The sequence below is a fragment of the Scyliorhinus canicula genome, chromosome 9, assembly GCF_902713615.1.
Source record: "Scyliorhinus canicula chromosome 9, sScyCan1.1, whole genome shotgun sequence".
NCBI classification, from domain to species: Eukaryota; Metazoa; Chordata; class Chondrichthyes; order Carcharhiniformes; family Scyliorhinidae; genus Scyliorhinus; species Scyliorhinus canicula.
Window position 1 is genome coordinate 195880674 of NC_052154.1, and position 13233 is coordinate 195893906.

The 13233-nt window shown below is 46.5% G+C and overlaps 1 protein-coding gene across 1 annotated transcript in view; it reads left to right on the plus strand.

Moving 5' to 3' along the window:
- LOC119971991 (liprin-alpha-1-like) overlaps window positions 1-13233 on the plus strand; it is a 193340-nt gene that overhangs the window by 115407 nt on the left and 64700 nt on the right. Inside the window, exons 11-14 of the mRNA XM_038808415.1 lie at window positions 5015-5146; window positions 6543-6605; window positions 7174-7265; window positions 12359-12509. Of these exons, the coding sequence (XP_038664343.1) occupies window positions 5015-5146; window positions 6543-6605; window positions 7174-7265; window positions 12359-12509 (438 nt within the window). The remainder of the gene's footprint in view (window positions 1-5014; window positions 5147-6542; window positions 6606-7173; window positions 7266-12358; window positions 12510-13233) is intronic.

Genomic DNA, 13233 nt, shown 5'->3' on the forward strand with positions numbered 1-13233 from the left:
TGATACCTGCCCTGTGCCAACTCAGGAACCCGCCATCAATTCTCCCCGGAACAAACCGGTGGTTCCCCTGTATCGGGGACCCCATCGAGGCCCCCACCTCCCCCCTGTCCCATCTCCATTGTCCCCAAATCTTGAGGGTAGCTGCCACCACCGGGCTCGTGGTATACCTCGTCGGAGGGAGCGGCAGCGGCGCCGTTGCAAGCGCTTCCAGGCTCGTACCCACACAGGATGCCATCTCCAGCCTCTTCCATGCCGACCCCTCCCCGACCATTACCCACTTATGCAACATCGCTGCGTTGGGAGCCCAATAATACCCACAGAGGTTGGGCAATGCCAGCCCCCCTCATCCCTGCCCCGCTCCAAGAACACCCGTCTCACCCTTGGAGTCCCGTGTGCCCACACAAACCCCGTAATGCTCCTGTTAACCCGCCTGAAAAAGGCCTTCGGGATAAGGATGGGGCAGCATGTCCCACCTCTTAAACTCCTCCTCCATTTGCTCCACCAGCCTTGTGAGGTTTAGCTTATGCAAGGCCCCCCAGCTCCTGGCCACCTGAACCCCCAAGTACCTGGATCTCCTCTCCTCCCTTTTCAGTGGGAGCCTCCCAATCCCCCCACTCCTGGTCCCCCGGGTGTACCACAAAAAGCTTGCTTTTCCCAAAGTTAAGCTTATACCCTGAGCAATCCCCAAATTTCCCGGAGAATCCCCATCACCACCGGCATTCCCCCCACCGGGTTCGCCACATACAACAATAGGTCATCCGCATAGAGCGACACTTGGTGCTCCTCCCCACCCCGGACCAGCCCCCTCCAATCCCCCGACTCCCTCAGCGCCATAGCCAGGGGTTCAATTGTCAGCGCAAAAAGTAGGGGGGACAGGGGACACCCCTGCCTCGTCCCTCGGTATAGTCGAAAATACTCCGACCTCCTCTTATTCGTTGCCACACTCACCATCGGGGCCTCATACAACAGCCTCACCCAACTGACAAACCTCTCCCCAAACCCGAACCTTTCCAGCACCTCCCACAAGTACCTCCACTCGACCCTATCAAAGGCCTTCTCCGCATCTAGCGCCACCACTATCTCCACCTCCCCTTCCACCGCCGGCATCATAATAACGTTCAAGAGCCTCCGTATATTAGTGTTCAGCTGCCTCCCCTTCACAAACCCCGTTTGATCCTCGTGGATAACCTGCGGCACACAATCTTCTATCCTCATGGCTAAGATCTTTGCCAACAACTTGGCGTCCACATTCAGGAGTGAGATCGGCCTGTATGACCCACATTGCAGGGGAACCTTGTCTCGCTTAAGGATCAAGGAGATCAACGCCCGAGACATCGTCAGGGGCAAAGCCCCCCCCTCGCCTCATTGAAGGTCCTAACCAACATGGGGCCCAGCAGGTCTGCATACGCCTTGTAAAATTAAACCGTGAACCCATCTGGCCCCTGCGCCTTCCCCGACTGCATGTTCCCTATCCCTTTAACCAGATCCTCAAGCTCAACTGGCGCCCCAGACCCTCCACCCGTCCCTCCTCCACCCTCTGGAATCTCAGCCGGTCCAAAAAGCGCCCCATCTTCCCCTTCTCCGCCGGAGGTTCGGACCGATATAGTCTCATAAAAGTCCCTGAAGACCCCATTAATGTCTACCCCTCTCCGCACCACATTTCCTCCCCGGTCCTTAACTCCACCAATCTCCCTAGCCACATCCCGCTTACGGAGCTGGTGTGCCAGCATCCTACTCGCCTTCTCCCCACACTCGTACACCGCACCCTGAGCCTTTCTCCATTGAGCCTCCGCCTTTCTGGTGGTCAACAAGTCGAACTCAGCACGAAGGCTGCGCCGCTCCCTCAGCAATCCCTCCTCCGGGGCCTCTGTGTACCTCCTGTCCACCCTCACCATCTCCCCCACCAATCTCTCCCTTTCTATCTGCTCCCCTCTCTCCCTGTGGGCCTGAATGGAGATCAACTCCCCCTGAACCACCGCCTTCAGCGCCTCCCAGACCGTCCCCACTCGGACCTCCCCATTATCGTTGGCCTCCAGGTACCTCTCGATGCATCCTCAAACCCGCCCCCTCACATCCTCGTCCGCCAGCAGCCCCAGCTCCAAGCGTCACAACGAGCGCTGGTCCCTCTCCTCCCCAGCTCGAGGTCCACCCAATGCGGGGCATGGTCCGAAATGGCTATCGCCGAGTACTCAGCGTCTACTACCCCCGCAATCAGCGCCCTACTCGAAACAAAAGTCGATCCGGGAGTAGCCTTATGCACATGGGAGAAGTATGAAAATTCCCTGGCCCTCGCGAACCTCCAAGGATCCACCCCTCCCATCTGGTCCATAAACCCCCTCAGCACCTTAGCCTCCGCAGGCCTCCTACCCGTCCTGGAACTGGATCGATCCAGTGGCGGATCCAGCACCGTGTTGAAATCACCCCCCATTATCAGGCCCCCCCACCTCCAAATATGGAATCCGGCCCAACATGCGCCGCATGAAACCCGCATCATCCCAATTCAGGGCATATACATTGGCCAGCACCACCCGCTCCCCTTGCAGCTTGCCGCTCACCATCACGTACCTCCCGCCGCTGTTTGCCACCACACTCGACGCCTCAAACGACACCCTTCTTCATCAACAGGATCGCCACCCCCCCTGGTTTTTTACATCCAGCCCCGAATGAAACACTTGGCCCACCCACCCCTTCCTCAACCTGACCTGATCCGCCACCTTCAGGTGCGTCTCCTGAAGCATGGCCACGTCCGCCTTCAGCCCCCTCAGGTGCGCGAACACGCGGGATCGTTTGACCGGCCCATTCAGTCCCCTCACATTCCAGGTGATCAGCCGGATCGGAGGGCCACCTGCCCCCCTCTCCCGTCGACTAGCCATCACCCTTCCGTAGTCCGGCACGTGCCCGCGCCCCCCGCTCAGCCCGCTCCCCACAGCGACGGACCGCCATCCTGATCCCCTCTGCATGCTCCAGCTCCTTCTTGGCCATTCCAGCAGCAACCCGGTATCTCCCCCCCCCCCCCCCCCCCCCCCCCCTCCCCCCTCCAATCCTCCAAAGCTAGGGACCCCCCCGAGCTGCGTAACTCCGGTCATTGTACTTCCGTAAGTCAGCCGACTCCTGCTGAGCCCGGCTGCTCCCGCCACCCCAATTACCTTCCCCAACCTTTCCCCAATGCCGACCCCGCGCCCTGCTTCTCCAGCTTGGGAGAGAGGCCCGCGCCCCTCATCCCAAGCCCCGCATCCGACCCAAAACGCAGGAAGACAGGCACATGACCCAACAGGGCCGCGAACCCCACCCAAACCCGTAACCAGTGAAATAATAAAAATCCCAACATGATATGATAAAACACCCAAGTAAACAGATAACAGTCCCGAAAAGCAGAAAAGAAAAGGCACGACAGCAAAAAAAACCACAAAAAAAAACATCGTCCAATAGAACCAAAAAGAGCGAAAGGATATCAAGGAGGACAAAGCCTCCGGGCTGCGTACAACTTTCCCCATCCCCCAGTCCTCAGTTCAAGTCCAGGCCTCCGGGGAGTCAAACTAAAGTTGGCGGTCTTTATAAGTGACCCACAGGCGTGCCGGCTGTAACAGGCCAAACTTGACCCCCTTCTTGTGGAGCACTGCCTTCGCCAGGTTAAACCCAGCCCTTCTCTTCGCCACCTCCGCACTCCAGTCCTGATAAATCCTGATCGCCGTATTCTCCAACTTACTACTCCTCTCCCTCTTCGCCCAACGAAGCACACGCTCACGGTCGACCAAGCGTTGAAATCGGACCAGCACCGCCCTGGGTGGCTCGTTCGGTCCGGGCTTTCGCAGCCGCACCCGATGGGCACTCTCCAGCTCCAGGGGTCCCCGGAACGACCCCACGCCCATCAGCGAGTTCAGCATCAGCAGCTGCCATGTGTGTGACCACTCACTCCATGGTGCACACCTGAAGTCTATTTCCCACCTTTTTGAGAAGATTGCAAATTAATTCAAGCCCCCAACCAAGATGTGGCAGATGGGAGGTTATGCCACAGTGCTGATGGTGTGACTTTATTGCATTGTTGTCATCCCTGTATTGGCCCTGTTCCCAAAACTTCTCCAAATTCAAAGTGAGCGATATGCTTTTATTTTTTTAAACACAGATTTTAGGTGCAGCTCACTTCTCGTACTGCTCATGGTAAAATTGAAAGAATAAAATTTATAAACTAATATTCTATCTCTCTCTTACCTGCTCCCCCCACCCCCACATATTCCCCAAAAAACCCCAAGCCTGTCGTGCCAGACACATCGAATGACTGAAAAGCGGTAATAAGCCTCTTGAATTAGTCTGTAGCATAATGTCTTTTGTGGAGAAGGCTTCTGGCCGTTGGGTGCCAGGAGTGTCCTATATTCACCACTTAAGCATTACTCTGCTTATGTCTGCTGAAAGGTTTTGTGATTTTATTTTCAAGTTGTTGGGAGAATTGCAATATTTGTTGTTCAATTACCAAAACCAAGAACGTTTTTAACTGAACTGCAGAAATCTATTTGTCCCTCGTCACAGATACTTTCCTAGCGCTGATTTTCATGCTAGAAGCTATACCCCCTGTCTTGTTTATACATCTTAAGATTTAATCTTTCTTTAATAATGGATTCATTTAAACTTTCAATCAAACTTGACAAGTTTCACAAACTTTGGGTTCCTCATTAAAATGGCCCTGCTGGGAACATTTTCATTGGACTATATACTGTAAATGTCCTAGACTTGTAATATTTCATTAGCTTGTCACTAAACTTGATTCTTTTCTATATGTGCCGGATATCTATTTGTTATAAAACCTTTGGATATGACACACTACAAGTGTGCTTAAAATTACCAGGTGGTGTAAAGTTTGTATTCAATGGACACGCACATGTTTTAAAATAAAAATAAGCATGCACTTTGTTGAAAATTAGTTTTTAATCTTCTGTGTAGTGTCTAAGAGCCATTTGGGAAGTCGCTGTCTTAGTTTTGGTATGTCGTTATTTAATCAGCCCATCTATTTATTTAAAAGGCTCGACAGAGGGAAAAGATGAACGAAGAACACAATAAGCGTTTATCAGACACAGTAGATAAACTCCTTTCAGAGTCCAATGAAAGACTTCAGCTTCATCTAAAGGAAAGGATGGCTGCATTAGAGGAAAAGGTAGTCCATTTTATAAAAAAGCACAATTGTCATATCCTCTTAGATGATATACCTTGCTTTTTGGCAAAGTTTGGCTTCAAGTCAGAGGGCTGTTGTTCAGATACCAACTAGACTTGGTATGCATTGGCTCCTTATGATTACATGTTTTGGGGATCTAACGTATGATTCTATTATGACAATGGCAAAACCAGAGAGATGCATTGTTCAAAATCATGAAGTATTTGTATGTTCATAGAGGGAAGAGAACTAGATCAGGTGCAATAATTCAAATATTTAGAATGTCTGCAGATGGAAGACGCAACAGAAAAATAAGAACAAGGATAGCAGTGGGAGAGGCCATATTTGGTAAGAGGTGGTTGCTGAACGGTTAACTGCATACACAGCTCAAAAGAAGCAACTTTTAAAGAGCTTGATTTGGGGTGTTGCTTTGTATGACTATGAGATTTGACCCTGACAGAAAGAGGAGACTAGCTTGTTAAATAGCTCGGAAATAATGGGTTCCGAGAATAGAAAAAGATCAGTTGGATAGAAAATAATAATGACGTGCTGTGGAGAGTGAACAAACAAAGAAATTTGCTGAACGTAATCAGGAACAGTGTCTGGGTAGGGCACACCTTGAGAAAGCGGACTTTCAAAAGATGTTAAAGAGGGAAGATTCAGATGAAAACGATGAACGAAGAGAGTATCAATGCTGGGTGGCTTGAAAATTGAAGGAAGTTATTGACAAATGAAAATACTGGCAGAGGATACAGAGACGGGCAAGAATTATTATGAGCTAAGGACCTGCCTTCAGGCAGAGTGCACATGATATTTATTAGAGAGGAAAATTGGTGTAAAGGACTATCTTACTGCATCCACTAACAGTTGTGATGAAACCTGTTGCACAGTCTTATCCTGTCTTATGGCTGATTAACAATATGCAGGTGGAAAGACATGAACCCTTTTGGAGGTAAAATTATTGATTTAGATGGGGGGGCAGTGAACTGCAAAAAAAAATCCCTCCATTCTTCTGCACAATAGTTAGCACTGTTGCTTTGCAGCACGGTCCCAGGCTTGACTTCTGGTTTGGGTCACTGTGCGGAGTCTGCACGTTCTCCCTGTGCCAGCGTGAATTTCCTTCGGGTGCTCCAGTTTCCTCCCACAAGTCCCGAAAGACATGCTTGATATGTGAATTGGACATTCTGAATTCTCCCTCAGTGTACCCGATCAGGGGCTTTTCTTTGCAGTGTTAATGTAAGTCTACTTGTGACAATAAAGATTATTATTATTAGTAATGTCATCTATTTGGCATTATGTAAAACATTCATTATATTTTTTAATTGAAGTACCTGTTTTAAATTACACAGTTATTATCTGAACTATCCGGTATAACCTGTCCTGCAAAATATTATTTCAGAACTCCCTTATTCGAGAACTTGAAAACACAAAGCAGCTAATTGAAGAAACGCACCATGAAAAGGTCGGTTCCAATGTAAAGATATTATTTCTCATGATTTATTGCATTCGTACCACTTGATTCGTTTCAGCTCTTTGCCTACTCACTGTCTTGAAGCGCACTTTGAAATTAAAAGCTAATGTAGGCTGATCAATGCTGTCTGTGGCTCAGCATTTTATCTCTAAAGTGGAGCTTTCATTTTAAAACCAGTTCTTTATACCTATCATTTACAACCTGTGTCCAATCCTTTAACACCATTAAACTAGCATATTCAAAATGTCGTTCAGGACTTGCCTTTTTGAAACCAAACTTGTATTGTACCTGGTGCAAGCTTCAGATAGTGAATGATTTTGTGGCAAATATTTGCTCTAATGCAGGAGTTGATCAGCAAACATGATCTTAAATAATACAAATAAAACTGAACGGTAATAAGTTTTTAATGTTGTACTTCAGGTGCATAAAGTTAATTAGAGTCGAGCTTTGATTGTATTGGGGCTGTCAATTGATCACGCTAGAAGAATTCCACTGTGGCTTTTAATATTCTAAATGTTGTCAACTCTGCATGTTTTTCAATCATGTTTGAATATTTTAGGATAAATTATTGGTTGAGATTGAAAACTCACGAGCTGAGAATGACGAGTGGAGAGTGAAAGCTGCTACTTTTGGAGACGGTCTACATCATAGGTATTATACAAAAAATACTATTCTGTCCATCAATTTGCACAAAAATAGTTAGTTGCATCTTTGTTCCATAGTTTGTACTGTAATTTTTTCCATTTAACCTCAGCTTCTTTTGATCAAAGCAGTGCAAAGTAATGGGCTATAACTTCTGAGTTCCAAGGCATTATGCCGGGGAAAATTGCCATGGAACTAAGAAGTAGGAGCAGGAGTAGGCCATCTGGCCCCTTGAGCCTGTTCCGACAATTTCCCTGAACTGGGAGTCGTCCGAAAACTGGTTTCAAATGCAAAATTCGGATGGTTCGTACTCTGTGACATCAATAGTTGCCCAGAAAAAGTTACAAGAATTAAAACCACTTCTCCCTTCTGGTTAAGTATTGTACAGGCCCACACCAAATTTTCTCCCCTGCACACACACCACTTCCAGGGGACTTGATCAGACCCCCCCACCCCAAACTGCCCAATGCCTATTCGACTGGATATATATCCCACCCCAAATTCTAACCAGTTACTTTGGTACAGAGGGATCTGGCTGCCCTTGTGCATAAATTTTCATATATTTTTAAGATTCTTTCATGGCTAATCTCATCTTGGCCCTGTCTCTAACTTCCTGCCTGCTGCACATAACTCTTCATCCTGCTCAAAATTTAAAAACCTGTCTGTTTTCTCAAATTTGTTTAGTGTTCTGGTGTCCACTGCATTCTGGGATTGGGAATTTCACAGTATGCAGGTGCAACAATGGGAATCGGGAAAGCTCTCCACTGGTTGCAGTCATGCCTGGGACAAGGGAAGATTGGTGTGGTTGTTAAGGTCAACCACCTCAGTCCCAGGGCATAATTTCAGGGTAGCATCCGAGGCCCAACCATCGTCAGCTGCTTCATTAATGACCTTTCTTCCATCATAAGGTCATAAGTGGAGATGTTCGTTGATGATTACTCGATGTTTAGCACCATTTGTGACTCCTTGGATAATGAAGCCGTCCTTGTCCAAATGCAGCAAGACCTGGACAATATCCAGGCTGATAAATGGCAAGTTACATTCATACCACATAAGTGCCAGGCAATGATCATCGTCCCTTGACGTTCACTTGCATTGCCACCACTGAATCCACCACTATCAATATCCTGGTGATTATCATTTGACAGGCAACTGAACTAGACAAGCCGTATAAATGTATAAATGCTGTGGCTATGAGAGCAGGTCAGAGGCCAGGTATCCTGCGCTGGGCAACTCAACACCTGATTCCCAGTAGCCTGTCTACAGAATACAAGCTAGGATTGTGATTGAATACTTTCCAATTGCCTTAATGAGTGCAGCTCCAACAACACTCGAAGCGCTACACCATACAGGACAAGCAGCCCGCTTGATTGCTTACCCCTTCCACAAAGGTTCACTCAATCCACCACTGGCCCAAAGACACAGCTGCTACCCTCTAGAAGGATAAGGGTAGGAGACAAATGGGGCACCAGAACCTGGATGTTTCCCTCCAAGCCATACACCATCCTGACTTGGAATTGTATCGCCATTCCTTCACTGTCACTGGGTCAAAATCCTAGAACTACTTCTCGAGCAAAACAGTGGGTGTACCTACACCACGTGGATGTCAGCGATTCACGGGGGAAGCTCAGTACCACCCCCTCAGCAATTGGGGATGGGCAATAAATGCTGGCCGAGCTCACAACGCCCACATCTCATGAATGAATTAAAATAAAAACGTTCAAAGGGCAATGCCAGTGACCCTGGCCCTTCTGAAAAAGTCACCAACTTGGAGTCAAAGTCAGAAAATTCGGATGGGTCTGACTTCAATTACCCAGGAAATATTAGATGGAAAAATCGTAATCTCCTGGGCAACTATCCAACCCATCACCCAGTTACTCTCACTGACCACACTCACCACCTGGCTGCACCACCCCCTCCGATTGACCCAATTAGCTCTTGCCTGATCTCTCACCCAGCCTGCCACTCACCGTCCTCACCTTCACGCCACAGCTTTTCAAAGAGGTTTTGGGACATCGAAGCTCTTTACCAGGATACAGCAAATAGTTTCATAAAAAAAGGAATGTGTCCTGTCTTCCTTTGATGAGCCAGCACTGCAAAGAAGCAATTCCATTTCCGGTTGCTCCATGTTTCTGGAGAAGCTAAGACTGGAAGTTCCGGCCAGGAATGTGTAGATCTGGTGGGAGGGGCGTGGCACTTTGGTGATTGCCTCTCCTTGGACGATTCAGGCCATCAATATTTTTGATCTAGTGCTTTTGGCCTGTAATTTCTCAATGCATTGATTTCAGAATTCTTGCCCTCGTCCACTGGTCCGTCTATGCCTCACTCCAGCCTACCTATCTAACCGTCTTCAATTCTGTGTACCAGCACATGCCTTCTCTGCTCTTATAACTCTGATGTGGAGATGCTGGCGTTGGACTGGGGTGAGTACAGTAAGAAGTCTTGCAACACCAGGTTAAAGTCCAGCAGGTTTGTTTCAAATCACTCGCTTTCGGAGCACTGCTCCTTCCTCAGGTGAATAAAAAGGTATGTTCCAGAGACATATAGACAAAGTCAAAGATGCAAGACAATGCTTTGAATGTGAGGATTTGCAGGTAATTAAGTCTTTCCAGGTCCAGCGATAGGGGTAATCCCAGGTTAAAGCGGTGTGAATTGTCTCAAGCCAGGACAATTGGTAGGATTTTGCAAGCCCAGGCCAGATGGTGGGGCATGAATGGAATGCGACATGAATCCAAGGTCCCAGTTGAGGTCGTACTCGTGTGCGGAACTTGGCTATAAGTTTCTGCTCGGCTATTTTGCGTTGTCGCGCGTCCTGAAGGCTGCCTTGGAGAACGCTTACCCGGAGATCAGAGGTTGAATGCACTTGACTGCTCAAGTGTTCACCGACTGGAAGGGATTGTCGCGCGATGTCCGTTCATCCGTTGTCACAGCGTCTGCATGGTCTCGCCAGTGTACCACATTTCGGGCTATCCTTTTCTGCAGCGTATGAGGTAGACAACGTTGGCCGAGTCGCACGAGTATGTACCGCGTACCTGGTGGGCGGTGTTCTCGCGTGCAATGGTTGTACCCATGTCGATGATCTGGTACGTCTTGCAGAGATTGCCATGGCAGGGTTGTGTGGTGTCGTGGTCGCTGTTCTGAAGGCTGAATAGTTTGCTGCAAACAATGGTTTGTTTGCAGCAAACAACCGCGCAATCTCAAATGGTGGGTTGCATCTTTGACATTGTCGATACATATGTTTCTGGAACATACCTCTTCATTCACCTGAGGAAGGAGCAGTGCTCCAAAACTAGTGTTTGAAACAAACCTGTTGGATTTTAACCTGGTGTTTTAAGACTTCTTACTTATGACTCTGGCCCTCTCTACGCACCTCCACCTGGTTATCTTTGGTGACAGATCCTTCTGCAATCTCTGTTCCGCCTGCTGGAATACACTCTCGTGACTTGTGTCTTGCTACACTTTTTGCCTTGTCTTTCCTCCGGTCTCCGCCACCTCAAATTCCTCATCCACCAACTTTTTGAGAAGTAATTTGGAACACTCGTTTTAATTCACTTTTAACTTGCTCCTTGTCCAAGAACAGCACAATACTCCTTCAGTTACTTATTACATGTATCGACTTGAAATATTATATTTTGGACATTTTCTTTCGGCAAACAGATCAGCAGTAATGGCACTAAGTTAGAAAATTAGGATTTCTGAATCGACCTGACCAATTACTTCTCAGAATAAAACACTGAACAATGGATAAGAATGCAATCCCATATTTGCTTCCCTGGAATACCGGGATCCGGTTTACCTTTAACATGTGGCTTACTCTCACGAATGTGCCTACCTAGTCCATAGTACGCTTTCCATAAACCTGGTCCATAATATCAATTCCTGATATCTCGGTGAAGCCGCTGTGGCAAATGTAAATTTATAACTTGCAAATTGTGTTCACCCTTTCAACTTCTCTCTTGTATTTTTAATCAATTGATAAGATTTCTAATAGTTTGGAGAAGAAAATGTGACATCTCTAATTCAAGCAGATTCTGGCCTCATGAAACCTTTGCCCCCATAACTTAGTCCTGCCTGCGAAAGACACAACTGACATTCTACTGTTTGCCATTACCAATGAAATGGATAACTTGGGAGCAACATTACTGTGTAATTGCACACTTTAAACTGTAGTGTAGATGTAACCAGAAAGCTGCAATCAAAGTTGAGCTTGATGCTTGAGCCCAAGTCTGTCATGACTTTGGAAAGAAGCAACCTCACTCTACTTTGCCCTAGAAATGAGTTTGGATGTTGATGCTAATTTACACTGTGCAAATTTGGCATCATTTTAAAGGGGACTTTGTTTCACACTGAAGCTAAGCATGTGTAAATGCTCCTATGCCTGCAATAAAAATTGCATGTTTCATTGCGAGATTTTCAAGCTTCAAATGGAGGCCTAGTTGTAGAATTGCCTTTTAAATATCTCCTCCTGAAACTTCCTCACGTTTGCATATCTGTATCTATGTGAACTTGAAAATTACAGTGAAATGCAGTGCATTTCTTGGCAAATATTTCATACCAAAATACTTGCAACAGAAGGGGAAACAGCATTTGAGGCTAGGCTTCATGTAGCATGAATGCATGACAGGAATTTGGGTGCACAAATTCATTAATCTACCTTTTAATCGATTGTCTGCATGTTGAATGGAAAAATAATAATGTACCTCAATCCTACATGCAATCCTATGTTATTGCTTGATGCAGCTGTTTTAGAATTGCAATATGGCCTTAATGATAACTATCCATGCATAGTGCTGTTTTACCCTTTAATGTATGCATATGGTTTGCATTTATTTCTAGCATGAGGGCTGCTTGATTTTAGGAACTGTATTGTTGATGTATTTGATATTACTAATGATTTCAGTTAATGAATTATCATCTGACAAAATGCTCTTTTGATTTAAAAATGAAATTCGGTGCTCCCAGCACTGGTATCTGGGGAATGTGAGTTAAAGAAGCTATTTTCCTATTAACATTCTAACACAGTATATGAGGCTTCTTGCTGGGTGCAATCACTGAAGTTTCCACAAAAATATGTAATTAATATTGAATATGTTTTGTTCTAGCAGGTCACATTTAGGTAGTACCTCTGATTTTAGGTACCCATTACCACCTGCATCGGAGGTAGACAAACATCCAGATCCATACAGCGGTCCATCAGTATTACGTAGACCTCAGAAGGGACGCTTAGCAGCTTTACGAGATGAACCTTCGAAGGTGCAATTTCTTGCTTCATTCTTTCTCGTAATGTTACAGTTTTGTCTGTTTCTTTCATGGTGTTTGGAAGCCATTTATCTCGCCACATTATGTCCTCAAAATGTATGTATGCAGCACTCTAGGAAATGAGGTTTGATTTTAACTGTACCTACCCGAAGAGCAAGTTCCTTACCTTTTCGGAACTTGACTTTGAATTTTAACTTGTGGGCTGACGAGACACCTGCAGGCAAGCAACTGATTTCTTGTTACATCAATGGGGCCCTGATTACATTTTAACTGGACACAGTTGCAGTTTTCCTGTAAGCTCTCAAAGCAGGTTTGTAGTTGGTTGGTAAACCCAGCAAGGTAACTGTAAAACTGTGCTGGGGGCAGGAGTGTTCCTCCAAATCCCACAGGGACAGTCTGAACCTTCCGTATCCTGGACTTCTCCCCATGCACCCACTCAAAATTCACTTGGGGCTAAAATCAGCTCAGTGATGGACTGCATTATACATCACTGTAATGTGGTCCTACTAAAAGGCATACAACCAGGTTTATGTTTTTTTAATTTGAAGGAGTATGGTATCTGGGGTATGTCGAAACTCCAAACTTAAGTGATACTTGGGTGTGAATAGAATGTATTTTCTCTTATTTTCTTCCTTTTGTGCTATTGAGAAAAGTTTGAGTGAAGAAGGGAGAAGTGAGAAAGATAAAAATGCAGAAATAGAAGAGAACAGAAATGATA